The sequence below is a fragment of the Meleagris gallopavo genome, chromosome 3 (assembly GCF_000146605.3).
Source record: "Meleagris gallopavo isolate NT-WF06-2002-E0010 breed Aviagen turkey brand Nicholas breeding stock chromosome 3, Turkey_5.1, whole genome shotgun sequence".
NCBI lineage: Eukaryota > Metazoa > Chordata > Aves > Galliformes > Phasianidae > Meleagris > Meleagris gallopavo.
Genome location: NC_015013.2, coordinates 53,912,036 through 53,934,896, shown reverse-complemented (window position 1 = coordinate 53,934,896; position 22,861 = coordinate 53,912,036). Strand labels below are relative to the sequence as shown.

The window sequence follows — 22,861 nt, the reverse complement described above, 5'->3', positions numbered from 1 at the left end:
CTGAACGTGACACAACAAGATGCTATAATGGCACTGACCCAAGAGACATTATTTAGAAGTTCACTGATTTGGAAACAAAGAGATTACAGTGTGTTTTGACCCATTTTAACATGATTTGTAAGCTGTGTTTTTCTGTTTAGTGGATTGGCTTACTATAAACCTGAAATAACTCAAACGCATTTCGGCAATATTACACAGCCTAAGTAGTTCATAGAACCATAGAATAGTTTGGGTTGGATAGGACCTTAAAGATCAGCCTGTTCCAACCCTCCTGCCATGGGCAGGAACACCTTCCACCAGCCTAGGTTGCTCAAAGCCCAATCCAACTTGTCCTTGAGCACTTCAACGTATGAGGCTTTTCTCAAAGAACAGTTAAATTTAGAGTTCTGCATTTAAATAACTACTTTGACTATCTGTAAGTTGCAGAATGATTAAGAAAAGAAAAATTAGCGAATGTCTAATTTGTTTCATAAAACAATTAAGGACAAGATAGAAATTTTGCTAGGGTAACTTCTATTGTCTTAAATGCTCTTCATGAATAAGTTTGGTCTGGTATGACATTATAAATTAATACACACATCTGAAGAGGCTTTGAGATCCCTGATGATTGTTTTGCAGGAGTTAATTCCCATCGTGTGTGAACGGGTAGGGCAGGTATTAACTGTAAGAAGCTCAGGAGAACTCAGTGTTACCAGCAGAGAAAATAAAGGATAGGGAGTTAAATCCTGGAAGACCAGAATTAGTTAAGCACTTACAGACCTTGGATGATACACTTTCAAAGCCATCAGGAAGGAACATTTTGTGTAGATGCCTATGGATAAACAAAAGCTTCACGCTACTGTTCAGATGGGTAGTACTTCTCTTCTTGATAGCTTAATAAATGTGACTATTATTTGCCTTCCATTTACTCATACCCCAGAGTTAAGAGTAGGAACTTGACTCTCTAGTAGCAGCAACATGGGAAGCTAGTGTAGACAAGATATTACTAGCTGTCATTACTTTTCAGCAGCCTGACAGAGACTTGTTACCATTCATAGTTAAGAGCTAAGTAATAGTTAGAGATGCTGATTAATAAAGCAATCTAGATACAAATAAACTTCCCACTCTGAAGATCAAAGTTTACTGAGAGGTGATCAGAAAGGCATTTATTGTATATAATTTTCAGATTGATTTATTAATACTAGAAGTATTTATCTGATGAAAATTTCATTGTTTTTCACTTGCAGAGTGTTCAAATTAGAGCTGAATAAAAAAATTATTTGCTGGCATTTATTATAATTGAAATCCTTTATGCAAAGAGACTGCTATACTTACATGTTTTATTATTGACATCTAGGTCTCATAACAAGTCCCAACAGGCTCCTGGATCAGCTGAATTTTAAGGTTTTTGAGCTCTTGAGACTATTTAGGTTGACAAAGATCTAAATACCTGGACGTCTAAGTTGCAGACATGTTGTTTCCAGTATCCAACGATGCAAAATTTTGGAACAGCCCACTAATCAGACAAGTCTGCTCATGGTTGCTTCTGTGAACAACGTCCTCATATTACTTCACTCAGAACCCAAATGAAAGCAAATAAAATCTTTGGTGAAACCTTGCTGCCAACATGCTGAATTTTTCTCAAAGGCATTTTGAATAGAGAGAATTATACACAGACCTTATTGCTAGTGAAATCAAATTTAAAGTAATATAGAAACTGAAATCAATTTCTAATGTGAATTACTGATGGTCAACATCAGCACAGTTGTTCTTACACTCTTTCCATTCAGGCATAAATTTCCTAAAACTCTCTGCTCCATGTAGCCATAAGAGCTTCCAAGACTCTTCTGCAAAACTTGGAAGCAAAAGAAAAAACAGAAAAAACTTCCTGTGGAGTTCTCAATTTGGCCCCAAACTTTTTTTGAACATATTAGATTGACTGGGGTTAAGAGAGATATTATTTATTTATAATAAATACACATAAAAATAAACACACAGAAAAAGGAAACCTCAGGTCCCTTAACAAATGGTTTCTAAAAATGCTTATTCAAACTGACATATGCATGACAAGTTTCAGCTCAGTACGATTTAAGGAGGAGGAGTTATACCGCCCAGAAAAATGGTGTTTATGACAGAAACGACAAAGGCTCATTCATCATAGGACTTTTCTGTGTGGAACAGTAATAAAGCTTAAATGAGACTGCACTTCATTAGTGATTTATTTCATAGATCACTATATATACACAAATAGCATAACTCTATTACATCTTCATTGTACCATTCATTACAGTACTTCATATACTATATCCACATGACAACATAGAAATGCAGCTATTTCTGGGGAAGAGAACAGCCACCAAGTGTAGAGCAGCACACAGAAAAGAAAATCATCAGAGCCAGAACCGCAGAAGTAGCAATGCTCACAAGAAAAAGACAGCACAAAACAACTAAACTGAATGCTCACAGACAGGCTGTTAAGTCAGAGAATAGTTTTACTCCATATTTTCTTGACTGATGCCCCATTTGATTTAGAAAGCAGAAATAAAGGAAGAAGACTGAAAGACCCTGCCATTCTCAGTAAGAGCAACTAACATCAGAAGCTCTCACCAGAACTTCCTGACTGGAATTCACTCTCACCCTCACTTGATCCTTCAGCTCTGCACTGGTGTTTGCCATTTACCACAGGAATGAAAAACACATCAGTTCAATTGGTTTCATCAGTCCGTATCTGGAATGCTGCTCTTTAGGTATAGAAAACAACACGTTCTCAGATGCAACTCTCTCTCTCTATTATGACCTCTGCTAAGTAAGAACTCTGCACAGATCACTGCTACTTTACTCTCCAGCAGGTAACAATCCTCAGACTATCACAACTGGAAGCCAAACATTTCCATTAATCCTCAAGAGATGAATGAAGACCTTGGCCTTCCAAATGCATGTTAAAACATGGTATTCTGTACAACTCCACTGAATGCTATGAGAACAAAGATAGAACACCTGTAAATGTCTCAACTCTTTTCAGATGATTTTTTGTGATGAATTATCTTTGGAAGCAATAGTGTTCAATGTAGCAGTGGACCTTTGAAATAACATTTGTAATGTATACAGTATATGAACATTTTCTGAAACACTGACTAAAAGGAAATGTTTCAGTCACTCACTTTTAATCATACTCACTTTTAAATAGTGAGTATGATTAAATTCATTCTCTTGATTTTCTTGCCAAAATCTCAGCTGTAAGAAATATATTAAGAAGGGAAATGACATGTCAATTCTAGAGCTTCCAGGTTTAAAAAAAAAAATTCAAAGTAAGAAAGTTATAAGTAAAGCCATTGTACTTGCAATGCAATGTATAAACACTAGGATCTGTGACGGTTGGAGAGAAGATAAGATTTTACCTAGCAGATAAACACAGACACACACACATATATATTTACACATACAAATACAGCAACCTTACTGGCAAATTAACTAGAAAGAAAAAACAATCCTAAACTCTCAGTAAAATGTTTGCTGGGCTCAAGAATAAATAAATTCCTATTGTTTTGCCTATGACTCTGTTTTATAATGTTCTCTTTCAAATATCTTAGTGCATTACTTTAGTCCATAGTATACAATAACTAATTTGATAAGAGGTTGAATTAATGCACATCAATACAATTTTTATTTTCCCTTTTTGCATCATACTGTACTGCTTTCCCCTGTGTTAGTGTGGTAGAAACTACTTAGTAAGAGCTTAAGAAATGAATCCACGGCACTTAACATACTGATTTAAGATTCAGGTTTTAATCAGTTAAGAGTTGTGCATCTTCTGCTTTATAAATAAGATGTGAGATACTGGCCATCTGCAAAAAACTTCAATGCCCTAATTGGTTAAGTTACTTAGGAATGTGTCTGAATAAATCCATGAGTAGCCCCCACTGTGCTCAGTAACTGCTCACCTCTGGAAGTCACCAATGGAATTGGTGTTGGACGTGTTTAATAGCTAGACATGCTGGAAAGATTTCTTCTTGCTCTAAGTCTGCAATCTAAACAGCAAATGCACAAAGAACTAAACATTGTAGGAAACCACACAAAGCTGTGTTTTATTCCCACGTTTTTACTCCTCAAATCCTTCAACTTCGAGAAGTGATTAATAACCACTATAAGCCAACAGCTGTGAGGTTGGACAAGATGTTTCTTACAAACATATGAATGAACAAACTCCAGTGCACCTGAATAGAGCAGGCATATATATAAGCATGTGTAAAAGTGGAAGAGGAGAAGAAAACACGAAGGGCATTGCTGCCACAATAGAAGATAGAGATGAAAACAAATGGTCCTAATAAAGTCTTGAAGTGGACAAGTTTATCTTCAACACTAGAGATAAAAAAGCTAATTAAGAATTCTGACAAATTCAGAAGATCTGCAGAAGCTGGTCAGTGTTGAGGTAGACTTTACATTCATTCTACATATAACAGTTTTACCTAATAAAAGTATGGAAATATTCTTCTAAATCTTCTCTAGAACAATTCCTAGTCAGTCAAGTCAGAAAATGAAAACACACTGTTAAAAAAAAAGTCTCAATAAGTACAGAAAGAAATATTGCATGTTTCTACTTACCTGTCTGTCTACTTCTGGAAGCAAAAGCAGGAGGTATTGTTGAAAGTGCTGAGGTAAAGAAGCAAAGGTGTGTTTATTTATTAAAGCCCTCAGGTTGGTGTTCACTAGAATAGATCCTGGTGTTTCTATGTCAATATCCTCAGCTTTGGTCCATTTCAAATGTCCTGGAGAGAAAAAACAAAAACAAAAACAACCAAGAAATAACTTCAAACACACATATAGAAAGAGAATAAAAACAATTCCTGTTTTTATGCTTTTAGTTTTCATCAGTTTAATATAGAAAGCGCCAGAGAAATGGTACTCTCAGACAGTAGCAGCCTTTTTTTTGCTAACAGCTTATTTTATATTCCCTGTATTTGTTTCTTGAGATCTTACAGCATCCATGTTCCAGACAACAACACAACAGACACATTCTTACATTCAGCTCAAGAGATCAGCTCAACTCAGCAGAAGCAGATAATTTTCCTGTCATCAACATAATTCTATTTCCAAGCAAAAGGCTGATACCAACCAATCATTATGGAGAGATTTTCTTGGGCCTGTGCTCCGCATTTGCAGTGCACTACAGTTTGCCTAACTCAGTCCACAGACTTGCTAAAACCTACCTGTGTGAATAGATAGTTATCACAGAGGTGAGAATATCTACAGTGTTAATTTAGTGTTTGAAAACATGCATTTCTCAGAATTTTTGTTAGAACCTATGATTTAAAATGAGCAACACAGAGAAGACAACAGCAACAATTATCAGAAGTCTACAAAACAGAATCTGTGAGGAAAAATAAGACAAAGACTACACAGGAGAAGGGGGAAAATATATAAAAAACTGAGTACAGGCATAAATGTCTTCCTACTGCCCACAGTGTAGAGCAAAGGAAGTGTTGCACAGTAAGAAATATTACTGTCAAGGTAATACAAAGCTTTCAGCCACCTAGGACATTAGATTATCATAGAATTGTAGAATTCTAAGTTGGAAGGGACCCATAAGAATTATCAAATCCAACTCCTGGCTCCACATAGCCTCACCCAAAAATCAGACCGTATGTCTGAGGATGTTGTCCAGGTGCTTATTCAATTCTGGCAAGCTCAGTGCTGTGACTACTGCCCTTGGGAGCCTGTTCCAGGGCCCAACCACCCTCTTGATGAAGAACCTTTTCCTAATATCCATAGAGAGGCATTTCAGTCTTCATCACTGGAAAACTTTTAAGAATATGCAGAGAAATATCTGTCAGGAATGACAGATGTACAAGCTGATTTTGCTTTGTGACTAATGAATTTGAGTCACCACTGGAAGTCCGATCAGGTCTAACTTTGCTTTTATTTCTGCGATAATACTACTGGACAAAGCCCCTTAAAAAGCAGCTCACTACTGCTGCCTGCATCAGGATATATACATGCTGCTATGAACCTTTTTGCCTTCCAGTCTTATCTTACTACGGTCTTACTATGATACACAGTACAGAAATGAAATAAGTGAGGAGCATAGGAGGCCATTACAAATAAAAAATTCTAAATCTTCACAGGAAAGTCCTCCAGGTTTTGGTCTGCTGTACTTTCAAATATTTCAGAAATGATACAAGAGGGATCTTAAATAATTTATGTATAAACTCCAAAGGAATCTCTTAAAAAGCAATTTTAGAGATTATTCTACTGCTATGAACAATGATGGCATTTGTCACTCGCATAGGACCTTGCAGCAAGAATTATAATTGTTTTGTTAAGAATACTTACATTTTATAAATATGGATATTTGGGCATATTATTAGGAAATTCTCAAATGCTACAAAGTGTTAAACTGTTAACGTTAATAAAAGCAATGCAGTTATGCTTTAGATTTCTTGGAAGACTATGATCATTTATCCTGAAAGGTTATAGCATCACCCACAAAGTGCAGAAATGAAAGAAACTGCAATAGACTTATAAATTCTGCAAGCTCCCCTTCAGTCACAGCCTCCCACAAACATTCTTGTAATTTCCTTTTACTTTTTAGCAAACAATAGTAACTGAATGAGACAAGCATTACTTTGCATTCAGTACATATCCTTTTCCAACTCATTTCTAACATACTGTATCTCAGCACAGCAAAATCTCCACTATGAACAAATGAATGCCCTGTTATAAAAGACAATTGTGTGGAAGAAGTGCTCATTTTCATGAATGCATCACAGTAAACTGCCCTCACCATCTGTTCCACCCACAAAATACGAATGCAAAAAGAACACAATCTCCAAGTGTAGCAGAAGTAGTATGATGTATCCAAATGCAATGCCTGTACATATATTCCTTTCTTTAATCAATACAGCATACACATCTCTATCTTCCAAGTAACTCCAAAATGAAATAACATTTTCCCCAGTTGATGCTTCAGATTCTACGGAAAGCCATACACATATAGGTGGTCCAAACCAAGACAAAAGATATGATTGCAAAGTCAGTAACATCCAACATTGGTAGGTATTTTAATAGTGAGAAGAGACCAAGATAGTACCAGAAACTCAGGCCTAATTCTGTGTGCCTGAGTTACGCATTTTCCAATTATTTAACCTCCTACCATTACAGGTTACTGTGACTGCTTTATCAACATGAGAAAGAAACACACACACTACTTCTATGATAGCAGGCTACTAGATCACTGTGAGTGGCCAGCATAGCCATAAGAAAAAAAGAAGAAAGAAAAAAGAAGAAAAAAGAAAAGAGAAGATCTGTTCAGAAAGAACAAATTTTCTCTCCTGTATCCCTCCTAGCTTTAGGACCATTGCTGCAGGTTTCAAGTTTATAGTCAGATTTCGAGAAATATTTCAGAATAGCAGGGAAAGTAGCAACTCTGTGGAATTTGACTGTTCGCCTCTACTGCATAGCTACTCATAAATCTGAGAGACAGGAGTTTATAATAGAGCATATGTCAATGTTTTTCATATTGTTTTTCCACAGAAAAAGACACTTTGAATCCTTATGTAGCTGCTACCACAGTTTGGGGGTACCTCTGGCCAGATCAGAAATAGAACCTGGAGGATGAGAGGGAAAGACAAGCTTACAGCCTTGGAAAAGAAGAGATTAGTCTTCAACATAAAGCATTACCTATGAAAAGAGTGGAAAATATATGTTTCTACATTGAAGTATGGGAGTCAAAATAGAAGGACAGAAATCACAGAAAACCTTAATCTTTATACAATGTCTTCCACATTCCAGGGACAGTGCCTCAAATGGCTGCAGAATTTATTCTGAAAGCTACAAAAAAAAAATTCTAATGAATTCATTCTATATTTGGTACCAGAGGTCATATTGATGACATATCTAGGGATAGGGAGGAATGGATGTATCAAATCACGTCTCAGTCTCACAGCTAGAGAAAAGTTACAGGAAATCATCAGAAATGGAACATATCTTTGCACAGCAAAAATTGTAATACCAAAGGACTATTATCAGTTTTGAATAACACTATTTGATCAACAGAGACACTACATATCCGAGATCAATAAATATTCTGCCAGAAGATTATATATGAAATCAAAATACAATTTCCTGGAAGTCTGTGATACAATGAGGTTTGTATAGAAGAGCTCACCAGAAATTGGAAATAGAATATTTAACAAGCAATCCATAATATTGAGCAAGTATCTTCAAGTTATTTTGCAGAATTGTTATAGAAGAAAATAGACAAGGCCATTCATAAAAAAAACAATCCTATAATGAAAACAGGCATTAAATAATTTTGGGGATTATCCAGACATTATGAAAAGCTTGTTTGCAAACATTTCCTATGTGGTCACACTGCGAAATTCTTCTTTAAATGATTCAGCAGTCTGCTGAATGCAAAGGGTCCTCTGTAAAGAAACAGTTATGTAATTATTCGACTTTGCTTTATACGAGACAAGAGTCTTAGTGAATAGTATTTTTTCTATTCCTTAGGGAACATTTCCAATTATGTTTCGTACAGTGCAGAAAAAAATTCTCCATCACATGGAGCTATTGGGACTTTACTCTTAGCATCTCTTCAGAGAAAAATCTTCATTAATTACAGATCAGCATTCACGAATCTTGGTAAATAACATGGAAAACAAAAAACAGAAACTGTATCTACCACCTCAAGAGATGTAGCTTCAAAAATAATTAAGGATCCAACAGGAGAAACAAATCAGCCAAAGAAACAGAATCAATCAAAAATGATGTGCCAAACCTCTATATGACACGGAATGACGCAAATGGAGAGAGTTAACTTAGAACAGAACAGATATGTAAGAAAATACATTACTCTCTTTGGGATTAAGCATGCATTAAGACTGCAAGCAAACTTAACAGTAAGAAAGAGTATCTGCTACTCCACCCCTTACCACCCGCCCAAAAATCATAATGCAGCAATCAGAAGCAAGCTGCTAAATGACCTCGGTCTGCACTTGCGTAGGTCTGTCAAATTTAAAAAGCACGTACAGAAAAGCATTCTTGGGGAAAAACAATTGCCTGTGGATTTTCAAAACAGCCAGAAAAAAAAGATACTTTCTTGAGAAAAGGTCAACTTCTGACTTTGAGAAAGAGACTGGTAAATCAGCAACACAAAACTTTTAAATATAGCATAGAGATTCTAAACATCTCAATAGTACAATAACAAATAAATATACTTATTTTATTCTCACTTACCTAAACCAGATTTTTTTAACCTCTTTAAGTGCTGGCTTGTTTGTTTTCCAGTTGGAGACTTTTGTCCATGTTTCATCTCTTTATCAGAACCATCTGCTTCACCATTTTTAGATTCAGATCCTTAGGAAAAAAACAAAACAACGCATGATACTGAAGCACTTGTATCACCAGCTCTCCCTCCTCCCTGTCCCCTTGCTACACTGTAAACATAGCAAAAATGGGATTAAAGAAAACTGACATCTACTTGCTGAGAGGCAGTGCACCTTTCTAGTCACAATACAATTTCTCATCATCAGAGGAAATGGAAGAAAAAGATCAATAAGTCAATTAAGCGCTGAAAACTAAAGTTTATTGAACATTATAGTCAATAAAAATGTTCACTGATCTAATAAAAATAACGTTTTCCTATAACACACAAGGGATATCTTTAAAAATATTTTAACCTCAAGCTATGGGGCAGTAATGCAATCTAAAGGCAAAAAAAGATCATTTTTCTCTGAAGCATCACTTACAGAATGGAGATGCCTGGAAATACAATTGTCAATTTCTGTTAAACACGGACATAAAAATCTCTTAAAATGAAGAAACTTAATCGGAGCTAAAGGTCAAGGTAACGCTGTGGTGCTAAGAACAGCACCAGAACAAGATAAGCTAACAAAAGGATCCTAGGATTGCAATGCAGAATTGACACAAATTCACATTCACAGAGAAGCTTGCCTTTCTTCTCCCCTCTCCTTTTCATGGCCTTGAATACCAGCATGTGGTCCTCCATTAGAGTTCCAGAGCCAAACAAAATGTTACTTTGCATTCCTTTAAAGCTGCTGCTATTATTAATTGCCATTTTACTGTGTGCCTTCAGCTCTTTATTAAAATTAAAGAAAAATCTCCGTCCTTGAGTCACAGATTCGATAAGGAAATAAAGACGTTAAACAAAGCCTCCAAGTGACAATATTATTTTCAGCAGTCTTCCATTCTGTATGCTATACATCTGACTCAGAGTAAGGCTCTGTGACTAGCACTGATCTTGCAAACAGTCCTTTAGCTATTTACCTGAAGGTGAATCCGACTGCTCATCAGACACCTTTAATGGTGTCAAAACAACACGAGGAACAGTCTTGTTTACCATCATTGAGACTCCATTTCTTCTTTTCTGCTGTTGTCTTAAAGCCTATAAAAATGATAACAAAACATAAAAATGTAACAAAAAAATACTGCTCATAAGCGAATTACATGAGACATTTCTCTACCATTATTCTGAATCTCTTAAAATAAGCGTAATTTACACAGTTACTGAATTGCCAGATTTCACATCTGTCCCCTTTATGTCGTTTTCCTTTAAAATATAAAATCAGGCTTTTTGCCTATAAAGAGAAAGATGCACCTCAGATCATTTTCCATTACAACTTTGACAACAAAGAAGCACATAATCGTTTGCTCTACCTTAACAGCACAACATGATAACCCATGGAATGTGAAACTAAGAATCCCAAGTAAAAAAAATGTAAAATAAATGTTTCAAAACAAGAATAAAAATATATATGTCTGCACATCTCTCGCAGGTGCATCCTCTCCAGTATACTGCTCAGTCAATCAAGTTAACACAGAGTGTCATCAGTATGTACAGCATGTAAGGACTACAGTATTGATGCACTCACTCAGCCGTGAGTAGTGCTGCACAAAATCACTGAACATGGCAGGAATCATTTATTTTTGTGAAGGGAATCAGTCCTAATCTTGGAAACCTTGCAGCACTTGGCTTCTGCCTGCTTGACTTTGGGCATTAACCTTCAGAACACGAACATGATGATGTTCTGGCAAATCTCGGGAAAAATGATACAAGAATAAATCTCTACAAATGGAAGTGCTTTGTGTTTCATAAATGGATCGAGCACAGGGTTGATAATGCAATACCAAATATTTAAAGGTTTGTAATAGCAAATACCTGACAGACTGTTTTATGTGGTAAATGATACTTGATTCAAAAGATCTTAAAATGTACAAATATGAATGTTTGCACATTAATACATTTGCAAGCATTAAAATTCTGGAATTAATCAGGATGGGCTGGGCTTAATACGGATCCCTTCTATTCTCCTATTTTCCTGCACGATCTTACTGTGCACTCTCTTTTTATAAATGTAATTTGTGTTATGATCTTGGGAGAGATTTATTAAAGTAATACTATGTCAGTAAGATACATATTTGATACGAATTAGTGCTATAGTTTTATAAGCATGAATGATTAAAGACTTATAAGGATTAAATCTGTAACTTCAATTAATCTGCAATATCGTTCCAAAATGTTCACATAGCTAAATCAAAAAGAGAAAAAAAAGATTCCTGAAAAAAAGAAATCAATATCATTCCACTCTTCTAAATAACACACTATACAACATAAAATACACCAAGCCACATAAAAGCTATTTCATCGATTAACCCCTTTTATAGTACAGTTCTTTAAAGACACATGAGCACTGTCCAATAAAAAGCGAATTACAACACCCGAAATCAAACAAAGAGAAGAACCTGGTCAGATCTGCACTGAACCAAGGGCACAAACAGAAAGCAATAAAGAACAGCCTACAGAAAGATACAAAATTCATACTTGTAATGGGCAAAGATAGTCATACTCATGGATAGAAAATTACAAAATGTAAAAATATCTCAAAAAGTACCCCAAAATTCCAGCTGATTTCTCAGTGCACAGTCCTGCCAACCCAGGTATCAAAACAGGTGACCCTCATTCAAGAGTGATGCCACTCAGATCATAACAGACAGTCCACTAAAAATTAAGTGAAAAGATAGCTAACTACTGTCATAACAATATGACATAACCAAAACCCAGTCATTGTACTGTTGTGCCCCAGAACCTTATTTACACAATGAAGAACAAAGAGAAAACATCCAATCTCAGTAATATCCTCCCTAGACAAATGAATATGAATACAAAAATGTCCCACATTCTCCTCCAGTTTTCATGACAATTTCCACCTTCACCAGGGCTCATGACCTTGTTTCCAGCAACTTAAAAAAGTATTGTTTTAGTGTTTTATATCACTGCCATGACAAAGGTAGATTCTTTTAAAGCCTCTCATATAATATCCATGCTTTAGACTCAGTGGCCACACAAAGGGGAGGTGACAGGACATGGTGAACCACATCAGTGCTTGTATGCTGCAGGCAACATGCTAGCTGCCAGAGCAAGGGCAGCAGTACCCAGTCTTTGCCAAGCAGACTACTCACCTTGTTTTGGCCAGCACGGGGCATGCTATGCTCACATGGTTGTATGGAACGGGAGTGCCCATCCCAGCACGTCCCAGCCAAACCCTCATCACCACAAAGGCAAGAAACAGAGTAGGATCTGGTGGACACTGCTACCAGTAGTACTATACAGCACACCCATGAGCTAGAGGCTAAGTGCCTCAACAGGTAAGCAAAAGCTTAAAGAAGTACTTCTCTTGATACATATTTGTTTTTCACCATTTCCTTCTAACATTTTTTCTTTCCCTCCTCCAGTCTCACAACACAAAGGACGGATCACCAGATGGGCCTGTATAGGGTGATTCAAGCTGATAATAAAGATGCATACGTGTGGACAGCCAAAAATCATGTTGTAAAATGGAAAAAAAAACCCAAAAAACAAAACCCAACCTAAAACTAAGCAAACACCAAAATCTAAGTCTAAGCTTTAACACAAAATGCCAATGAATCATGCTGTGCCTAGAGAATACACTAACAGTCATCCCTGTGCCTCTCTTTCCATTTGTCTAAGGAAAGCTATGAAGTAGGAGGGGAGTGTAGTAAAGTATCAGGTAAATAATTTCACATTTGACATGTATGGTTAAGATATGGCTGAGATTTTGCTCAGTCATCCTGTTTTGTGGAAGAAATTATTCCCAGCTAATCACAACTTTTTTTTCTTTCTACATTTCTACTTTGAATTTAAAGCTGCAGGGTCCAAAATTGTGGATAGGCAAGTGTTTGCATGACAACACTAGGAGCAAACTAAGCCTATGGAGAAACTGCAGACTGAAGCCTAGTTACTAGTAAAACCAAACACCAGAAGGAGTTAAGTATAAACCAAGGACACTGCATGCAGTCTCTGCTGAGGACAAATATATAACAGCTCTACACTCTGCCCGAGGGATATTAATTTTAGGATACAAGACTACTGTAGGATAAGACAAGAGTCTTGTATCCCAAGATTAATTCTACTTAGCTTGGAAGTCAACGGGATTACTCAGAGTGAAATATACACCAAATGCTTTGCTATATTGAGCCTTCAGTGTACCAAGCTAATTTAGTGCTTTCCTTGTCACCTTAATGAGATAAATCTTCAGTTTTAGCTCTTCTGGTGAAGGGAATAAACACAAAGTAGACAAGTAAAATTTGTAACTACCACTGGAGAGAATGAGAAATTTTATAACTTATTCCAAAGAAAAATGGTTCCAGAACTCATTGTAGAAACAGAAACAGTAACTAACACAAATGATATTGGCATCTTCTACTGACACAGCCCATTGCATCTCATCCATATTTAAAGATATACAATCTCTGGATCTGCAAGAAAGAGCCAATGGCTCTACCAAATGATAAAGTGTCATTTTTACTACAGAAAGTAAGATAGTAACATATATAGCATGTATGATAGCTTATATAATACATATTTTTCCTTACTGAGATGAAGGTCTATGTTTACATTTCAAATGTATTCAGTCATTTCGTGCTAAATGCTTCAGTTAAAAAAAGCTGCAAGTTGTAAATTCCTAGAACTGAGAACTGTTACAGCAATCTGTAAAACATTACTGTCATCCTATCTCTGCAGCACATAAATAAAAAAGGAGAGAAAGAAAATGAAGGTTCATGTGGTATACAAGTTAAACATTAAAATCTGTATTAAAATCACCACCAAAATATAGTACTTACATACAGCCTTTCACAAGCAGATTTGCAAAGGACATCTGTGAATCTCTTGCACATAACGAGTATGGAGAATTCCCAATATTCCCATTCATAAAACAGAACCTGTGACCATCTGTTGAATAACACTGCCACGGTCATTATACAGGGCTTGGTATAATTAATTTGTTTAATAAAATTATTTTTATTGCCAAAAACTTTAAGTAACCTGTCAATCTATTTTCATCCAAAGACCTCAAAATAACATAAAAAAAGAGTTGTAGAAATCCAAACTCAAAAAGCTACGTGCCAAAAGAAAGACATAATGCAACTAACGATGATCTTCTAATTTCAATCTGTTTTTCATATATAGGTCACAAGAACAGGTCTCCTCTTTTTTAGGGAGTTTACACCCTTGCTGGAGTGTAGCAGTGTGTTGAAGGATTCATGAATGCCATTATATATTCTTAAGAACAATCTTTTCATATAAGTAGTTGCTTTTGACATAGGAAAGACTTCTTCAACTAAATGACAAGGTAGTAGACTCTACTAAATAAAAACAAACAAAAATAAGCATTCCTTGATTCAGGAGTGAAAGGAAACTTAGACTAAAAGGTAATTGGAAGAGGGGAAAAATACATCCCTCAAAGAGTCCTGGAAGTAAAATGTCAAACATTATGCTCTCATTTAATGCTGCTTAGGATTATTTTTTTTATATAATTTTTCTTTCCCACATCTTTTCAACTCATAATGAAAAAATGCAGCATACAAACAAACCATTAATGCAGAAAATCACTTTCATTTGAGCTTAAATGCATGACACACTGAGAATGTTAAAAATTAAGTTATTAACAACAAAGATATGTAACAGTTGGTTGCATTAAGCAACATTGTCCCAGATTTTTTTTGTTACTGAAATGTCAAGTCTACGTTCTGAAACTCATATCATGAAACATAACCTTTGAAATTTCACAGCTTATGGATCAGAAACATAAAGCTATGGAATTCTTCCATTCTGCCATGTAAAAAACTCATGCTGTAATAAACAGAGAAGAAGTCTACTGCATGAAATAAATTACAATTCTGCATTATGGTCATGGATCCTAAATTGTCAAAGTCAAAACAGATTTATAGTTTATCACTGATTCACTTAATGCCACCATAAAATTCCATCTTTGTCCTCTCTCTCATCCTCATCTTGTTAGTAAAATTAACACAGACTTTAATTCCCATGTTTCTCTTGAATTAAAATCTCAGTGGCAACCTGTTTCATGGGTACACAGAACAGTTAAAAAAAAAAAACAAAACACAGCAAGCATCACAAATCATGAAGAGTAAACATATTATTGTTCCTAGGATGCCACCACTTCTGATAGTAAATATACACTGAAAGTAGTTACAGGCATGCAAATTTGTAATTAAAACAATAATAAAAATCTCCCAAGGAAACTGCTACAAAATACAAAACATCATTTCCAAAGCATGGAACAAATTAATGTACTTCCAGCCAGACTTGTACACCAAACATAACAGTACTGGCACTATATGTACACAACTGGTCATTTGGAGATGAAGAACAGAGGCAGAATAACTGGAAGTTCTCAGACCTAGAGATTATTTTCAACTTATGCTAATCACTTGTAGAATAAGTGTCTGTCCTTGGCCAATGCTTCTACTTTGTGATACTCCTATTTATTTTTTGGAAAATAAATCATTTCTTGTCCTATATTTGTTTTTCAGGTCTCTGTAGCATTGAAGGTCTTTATGCACAATTACAGCACTTATTAACAACGGAACATTTTTCTGTGTTTTAACAAACATGAAAATAAAGTGCATGGATATTTGTGATGTAGAGAGAATGTGCATTCCCACACATGCCTGCATCTGCAAGTGAGCCCTACCTTCTATAGGGGTAAAAGAATGCATTCACACCTACAATTGCTGCAGATCACAACAGACTGCAAAGTGAAGTTTTTGTTTGCTTTCCCAACCCCAGAAAAAGACAAAAGGACAAACAAAAGTGTGATGTGTTCAAAGCCTATTCTGCCTTGTATGTGAACGGGAACGACAATGACACATGCACTAACTCAGTGACTTTTTTTTTTTGGTTTAAAGTGAAGAGTGAGTTTAAAAAAAACCAAAATGGTGTAACAATATGCTAACAATATCTACCAGATGAAAAATACTCTACAGGAAAGCTATTGTTTGACACAATAAAGCATATGTAGGTAAGGAAGCAGTTTGCATAAAGCAGTTTAAAAACAATATAGCAATGTCAATACAAAATCTTGTAACAATAAACAGTATTTTCCCGCAGGTCATATTTGCAAACGTACTACACTTGTACACTTGCAAAGGGTGCAAAGTGTAGTGGGGGGACTACAAGGCTAGACTACCATCCTCCAGATAAAAACATCTTGTCATTACATCTCAGGGAAAGTGGTGCAGCAATATACATTACACTGATGTATGCAGTAAGATTGTAATGTCTTTACGCCAGATGCCCTGCTCCAGCTTGTGTTCTGCCACACACCCCTACACCCTAGCAAGCAGCCTTCTGGGGACCTATCCAACAGATCTTACAAATGGATTTCTAGATTCGTGTTTGTCAGCATTTTGTTGGAGGCTTCTGAGAAGAGTTATGAGCCATTGCAACTCATGCCTTTCTCTCAAAAGGCCTACTATTTCTAGGATGCACTTTGAAATCAAGGCCAGATTCATTTTCTCCTGGGACTTATTTTGTATGTAATACAATATTCAAATCAAAATTTACATACGGCTCAGAAGAAGGTATTCACTTAAGAGACCCACTGCCAGTATATGGAAGAATCACGTAACACCAACAGAAAAGCTTGACTACTACACACTGTACCAACAAAATGGAACTGCCATCTACACTGATAGTATTTGACATTAGTATAGTACTTACAATCAATCCATCTTAAACAGATCCCTAGGCTATCTAAAGAAAAACATTATCAGATAAGCGCAGTGCTTAAATTTAGACCACTGCCACCGGTTTGGTTGTCTAAGACTTGAGACGAGCAACAGCATCCACACAGCAGAAATGAGAGAGAGCTTAGAGAGTTTCTGACGTAGATTTGGGAAGGGGATGTATGTATGGGTGATAAATTTAAACAAAGTTTACATTCAAGGGCATATTTTAAGTGAAGGATCCAGTCTTACCGTGAAGTAGAGCGGTCAACAACGCTTCAACATGGTAGTGTTCTAAAGTCGCTTAAAAATTCTTTTTAGATATTTCTCAGAGTAAGAAATTCTGAAAACCACATTTATTAAAACAGCAAACATGCAGGACAGCTGCAAAAAGCATGCTATGCAAACAACCCATTAGGGAAAACAAACAAGCAAATGCCCCCAGCAACTCGAAGTTAATATTTAAAAAGTGGCACAAAAAGAACAGAGGGATCATTTGGATTCCTGCCCTTTTCTTTCCATCACAAGTAAAGGCTGAGGACCATGGGGATGACCCTGAAAAAAAGTCCCATAAACACTGTCTTGCGTCTTACCAAAGCACTGTGTTGAGCAGCTGGTACATGCTGCCCATGCATAGGGACCTTTAGAGGGACATACCGTGCAGCCTGCCTTCGGGCAATGCATGTACTCCCTGAAGAGCTCCTGCTGGAACTCTTGCTCTTCCAGCTTCTTTTCCCCATTATGCAGTCTCCCTGCCATAGTTTCTCTGTCCTCTTCCCTAGACTTGTCTTGACAATCAGAAAATCAGTTTAGTTTAGCATCTTCGAAATTCCATTCTCCTGAATGCATTTTGTAAATTCCACTGTCCCTTCCCATGTCTCTCTAGTAGTCAAAAAGCAACACATTTTTCTTGTTTTTCATTTGTTGACAGGAAAATTTGTCAAGAATCATCACTTATGTTGCCAGACATCTGATCAAATGCTTCAGCTAGGGAGCCAGAATTCTCCAACTGCGGCCTTGGTAAATCTGCAGTATCTGAAATGAAACATAGGAAAATGGTTAATGTAGGCTCTAAGACAGTGCAACAAATTCTCTATTACCAAGGAATTCAGTACAAGAAGTATCTCTCAGTTCACAGTGGAATTTCAAAGACTTTTAGGAAGTCACCCGGTGCTCAAACTCTACATGTTCTGGTCATATTCAGAATAATCTCCTCTGTCATGTTTATTTCTTCAAGGGTAGAGATGGGAAAGGAGGGCAGACAAATATATCAGGTTTGTATCAGAACATATGAATGAGTTGTTCCTCAACTGAGTCAAAGGACAGACACCATAGACAGAGTCATATGGATTAATTTCTAAGGACAGGAAAGTGCTTCAGGAGAACCTGTATCTGGCTGTAGTCAAGGAAAGAAGTCCTAACAGAATGACCATGGAGGGAGCAAGACTGGTGAGTTTGCTCTTTTTCTTCTCTCAAAGCAAGGTAAGAGGTATGCCTGAGCTGGAGAAAGGAAAGCAAATCCACACCAGAGTCAAGGGAGTACAGGATTCTACCTTCAGTGCCAACCTAGGCACGCCTAGGCACGTGGACACCTGTGTCATTAAAAAACCAACCAAACAAACAAAAATCCTCATAAAATAGTTCAGTGAATTTGGGCAAATCAGGGCTAAGTCATGGTCTTCATCATCCTGCTCCAAAATTTAATCTTCTGTTGCTTCATGTTATAGATTGGTTTCTAATCATATCAATTATAGTTATGCCAGAAAAGTCACCCTGAAATATTACTTGGAGTTTATAGGTCTAATGTCCTATAATTCAGAAGCAACACATCAGCCAAATGATAACTTCCCCACAGCTTTCTTACTGCTTGGGGCCTGAGAGCATCCACTGAAATGAAAAGGGGTGTGGAGCTGCCACTTCTGTTCTACGAACAAATCATACAGATGGGTGCTTCCTTCTTCATAAGAAACTGCATCTACCCACTTCATGAATAAATTAGTGGCACATATTACAAACCCAGCCACCAAGCATGCAGACAAAGCCCAAAGTTAAGAAAAACAAAACAAAGCAGCAGCAATAACATACCTTGAGTAGATTCCCTTATTTCCTGAGCTTGTCTCCTCCCAAACCCACTTGGCTGCTGTCTCTGGAGTTTCTGTCTCTACAAAGAGATCTGGATGCCCAGCACAGTCTCAGACATGTCCTGGTCTGTATTCAGATTCTGAGTCTGAATGAAGTATCCTTCTCTTCTCCCAACAGAAAATTTATGGGTACCCTTCTTGGTGCTGATTCCAAAGTGCCAAAAGTGAGGCAGGATTTTCTTCCGTGTCTGAGAGGTCTAATATCATCCCAGACATCGTTATATCACATCTTCAAGTTCTTTATTCTTTCTTGGTACTGACTCAGGAACCAACTGGTACACTGATGGGCAAGGTACTTGGCTATCACAGTCCAACCGACACTAACACCACCTCAATGTCCTTGATATTCACAATATGCTCACGTGTTACCTATGTGAAGCCAGTTTGCAGGTATGATCACTTCTTCTGATAAATGTTCCAAGAACATCTTGATAGATACAGACAAATCTGTACATAGTGAAGACTTCCAGAAAAAGTAACACCTCAAGTCAATGGAACAGAAACTGGACCAGAGAGGAGTATGGTAGATACTATGCCATGACTTGATATCCATACTTGAGTTTAGCCTTGTCCAGAGCAAGAATAATTCACACAGTAGTGTGATCATGTGCCACTGTTAGCAGATGCAGATGTAGTTCAGTACTTTCCTGGTAAGAGGTCCTTACATAGGTCTGCATGCCAAAATCCTCAAGTGTGAAAATGAGGTACATCAGTATGGAACTGATGGGAAATCAGTATGTGACAGCATGCCAGGAACACCTTTTCCAATGTTACTAGATATGCAACAGCTGGGCACACATACCCAACCACTTCCAACAGCAAAAGGGAAACAATATCTTTAAAATCTGCCATCAGAAAGATGAGCATAAAAGACAGCTCTACACCAGACTCTCTTGTCTAAACTAACATGAACAGGAACTATTTTGTTGGACTTTGCAACCACTATTCAGGAGCAAAAGTGAAAATTCCTCAAAAATGAAATAAGCAGCATGAAATACAATCGGTGGTGAAACAATTGAAATACTTCTTCCAGCAAAATGACACTATGGAAGGTTGTGAAGCTAGAAAGTTTCCAGAATAAAATGGCAGCCCAGGCTTTTAAATGTGATGAAATAAGGTCTGAAGTGTGACACAGACCTTCTGAGAGTCCACAGGAACTGTGAAGCTCCCTACCCCCTGTGATGCACCCCCAGATCCACTGCTACCTGAGAGAAGTCAAGACCAAGAGCCAGGGCTCAGAAAATGCCCCTTCCTCCAAGCTGCTGGCATAGCTCAAGAAATTCATTGTCATGACCAATTTGATTCACGAGAACATCCTAAAAATGCAGGCGGACCCAAGGAAATATAAGATTGCTCTTTGCAACCTACACCCAGGAATATCTCTAAAATTCATTAAAAATGAAATCATTTGTAAATCCAGCATAACACCTTAAAGAGAATGACGTGACCACAGTGACTAACAAGCAGATAAACAGTGGAAAAAACCTGCTGATTCGAGCCCAGATCTTCAGGCGTACTTCACATTATCAACCTCCCTCTCTTTAATCTTAATGGACAACAAAAGAAATACACACAAAAATCAAGCTAATCAGAACTCACTGTTTTTGAATAAATTGAGTAGGAAATGGATTGAAAAATTATTTTGTAGATTTTCATTCCATGATGACTATTAAGTAATAGAAAAAACACAATAGCTGGGAAGACCTCTTTCTGACATAAATATATATATATATGATTATATATAGCATAATTATGACTGAAAGCAGGCTGTTGGCTCATCTTTTGTTACTTTAGCACAGAACTGTAAGTTGGAATCAGTTAGAAGACTACTGAATCCAACTGCCTGAATTTTTTATGCATTTAAGTGTACTCCAGGCTGTCGTTTGTACTAATTTTGTGTTACGTATCCACAAAAGCAACAGAAAGATTGGAAAGTAAAAGAATAAAATTCCCACAGTAATTTTATACATTAAATCACTGCTGAAATTCATTTTTCTCTGTTACCATATCAAATTAAATCAAATCTGCAGCATGCATATGGCAGTAGCCAGCACCTGAAACTTCTGAGAAAAAGTAAAACAAAGGTAAAATCCTCTACCACTCCACAATGAACACAGAGAACACATTTTACTGATAGCTGAACTAATAATCTCATACTCTGAAGTACAAGATCTAATTACTATCAACTTAATTAAAACTGATTTCTTTCTATTGATTACTTAACTTTCAGATGGTGCTTTAACCCTATCGCCTTAGGGAATATTTTCAATGATTTCCATCAGTGTTATGACTTTTTACATTAAGCTATTTTGATTAGTTTGCTCTTTTTTAAGCTGTTCTCACTGCTATTCATCTCAAATTGCTCTTTTTTTTTCCGTCCTTCCCTTCCCCTGCTCCATCCACTCCTAAGTTCATATATTTATTACAAAGAATCTATACAGAAGTTTCCAAAAAGTTGTATGTGTTTCCCTCAGTGATCATGCAGCTAGTGACTTGCTTTTTGCTCACTGTCCAACTTTCCTGACCAAACAGTTGTGAGACCCCGATCTAAAAATCCTCCCCAGTCCTCAGAATGTGTAAGTACAAGAAAACCTGCTGTGAATAACACCAATCTATTAATTTTAGTGGATTTAAACTCAGACTCCATGAAAACCTAAGTATAAATACTTAAACATTTCAAGAAGGCAGCACGGACAGGCTTTCCTTAACTTAAGCCTAAATCAACAACTCTGTAATAAACTACCCTGTGAAATATTGTACCTCAGTTAAACAGAACTAAGGGAGGAGTTACAAGAAAAATAAAAGCAACGACATCTCATCAAACTAATGTTTTTAAGAAGTTGTATTTCATTTTTTACAATATTTACGTGACTAAAACAGATTTGTACAAACTCAAAATTGAGGAGATACCGATACATTTTTTTAATTATCTTTTTTTTAAGTTTTTCATTTGCTCTTGTTGTAAGCTGAACTCATTTGGCACTGTTGGAAAATAAATTTCACAGTTATACTCTCTATTAATAACTGATTTTTAATATGTAGTTACTTTTGTGAAGTTTTACTACATTATTTGCAGCCTAAATCATTAGAATCAGAGGCTATCCAAAAACTAAAATCAATCCCACTCTTACACATTGTAGTGTCAGATTTAGTATGAAAAATAATTACTAAGCAGGCCATAAAGGAAAACTGAAGAGCAAGTAAGAATCTGAATATACTATCTGTAGAACTTCCTCCAAAATCTTTGTTTTATTTTAAGCCTCACATAAAATTTTCAGTTTAAGTGCTTACATAGAAAAACCTGGGTTGTGATTAATACAAACAATTCTGCTTCCTTGCAAAGCACTTAAGAAAACATCAAAAACACAGTAAATGGCAGGATTGGTAAACAAACAAACATAAAAAACCCTTGCAATGCACCATTAAACAAAATCCTACAAATCCTCTCAGAAATGCCCTGAAATTCAGCTGACGTCGCATTCTCACATTCATATCAGATACCCATATGGAGGACAGCCAACTGACCTGCAGTCAGCAGGAGCTTACCTGCTTAAGTGCTTTCTTTGTGTGCTGCTGGAAGGAAGATACTAGCTTGCTTTGCACTGGTGCATTTGTAAGGCTCGAATCACGATTGGAAGACAATTCTTCAGATGTCTGCTTTGGGCAAACTTTAT

The 22,861-nt window shown here is 36.6% G+C and overlaps 1 protein-coding gene across 1 annotated transcript; it reads right to left on the bottom strand.

Moving 5' to 3' along the window:
• Window positions 1-3,132: 3,132 nt before the first annotated feature.
• Window positions 3,133-22,853, bottom strand: LOC100545629 (putative Polycomb group protein ASXL3). Its single transcript, XM_031552953.1, has 6 exons — window positions 22,734-22,853; window positions 17,704-18,081; window positions 10,264-10,381; window positions 9,214-9,333; window positions 4,582-4,745; window positions 3,133-3,213 (listed from the first exon to the last, which is right to left on the bottom strand). The coding sequence occupies exons 2-6, from the start codon at window positions 17,803-17,805 to the stop codon at window positions 3,133-3,135; spliced, it is 585 nt and encodes a 194-aa protein (XP_031408813.1). The 5' UTR covers window positions 17,806-18,081; window positions 22,734-22,853.
• Window positions 22,854-22,861: the final 8 nt, after the last annotated feature.

Coding starts and splice junctions, on each gene's coding strand:
- LOC100545629 (XM_031552953.1), bottom strand. CDS start 17,805: ATGGCAGGGAGACTGCATAATGGGGAAAAGAAGCTGGAAGAGCAAGAG. Junction 10,382..17,703: donor GCCCGAAGGCAGGCTGCACG/GTATGTCCCTCT, acceptor TCATTTTTATAG/GCTTTAAGACAACAGCAGAA. Junction 9,334..10,263: donor GCAGTCGGATTCACCTTCAG/GTAAATAGCTAA, acceptor TTTTTTCCTAAG/GATCTGAATCTAAAAATGGT.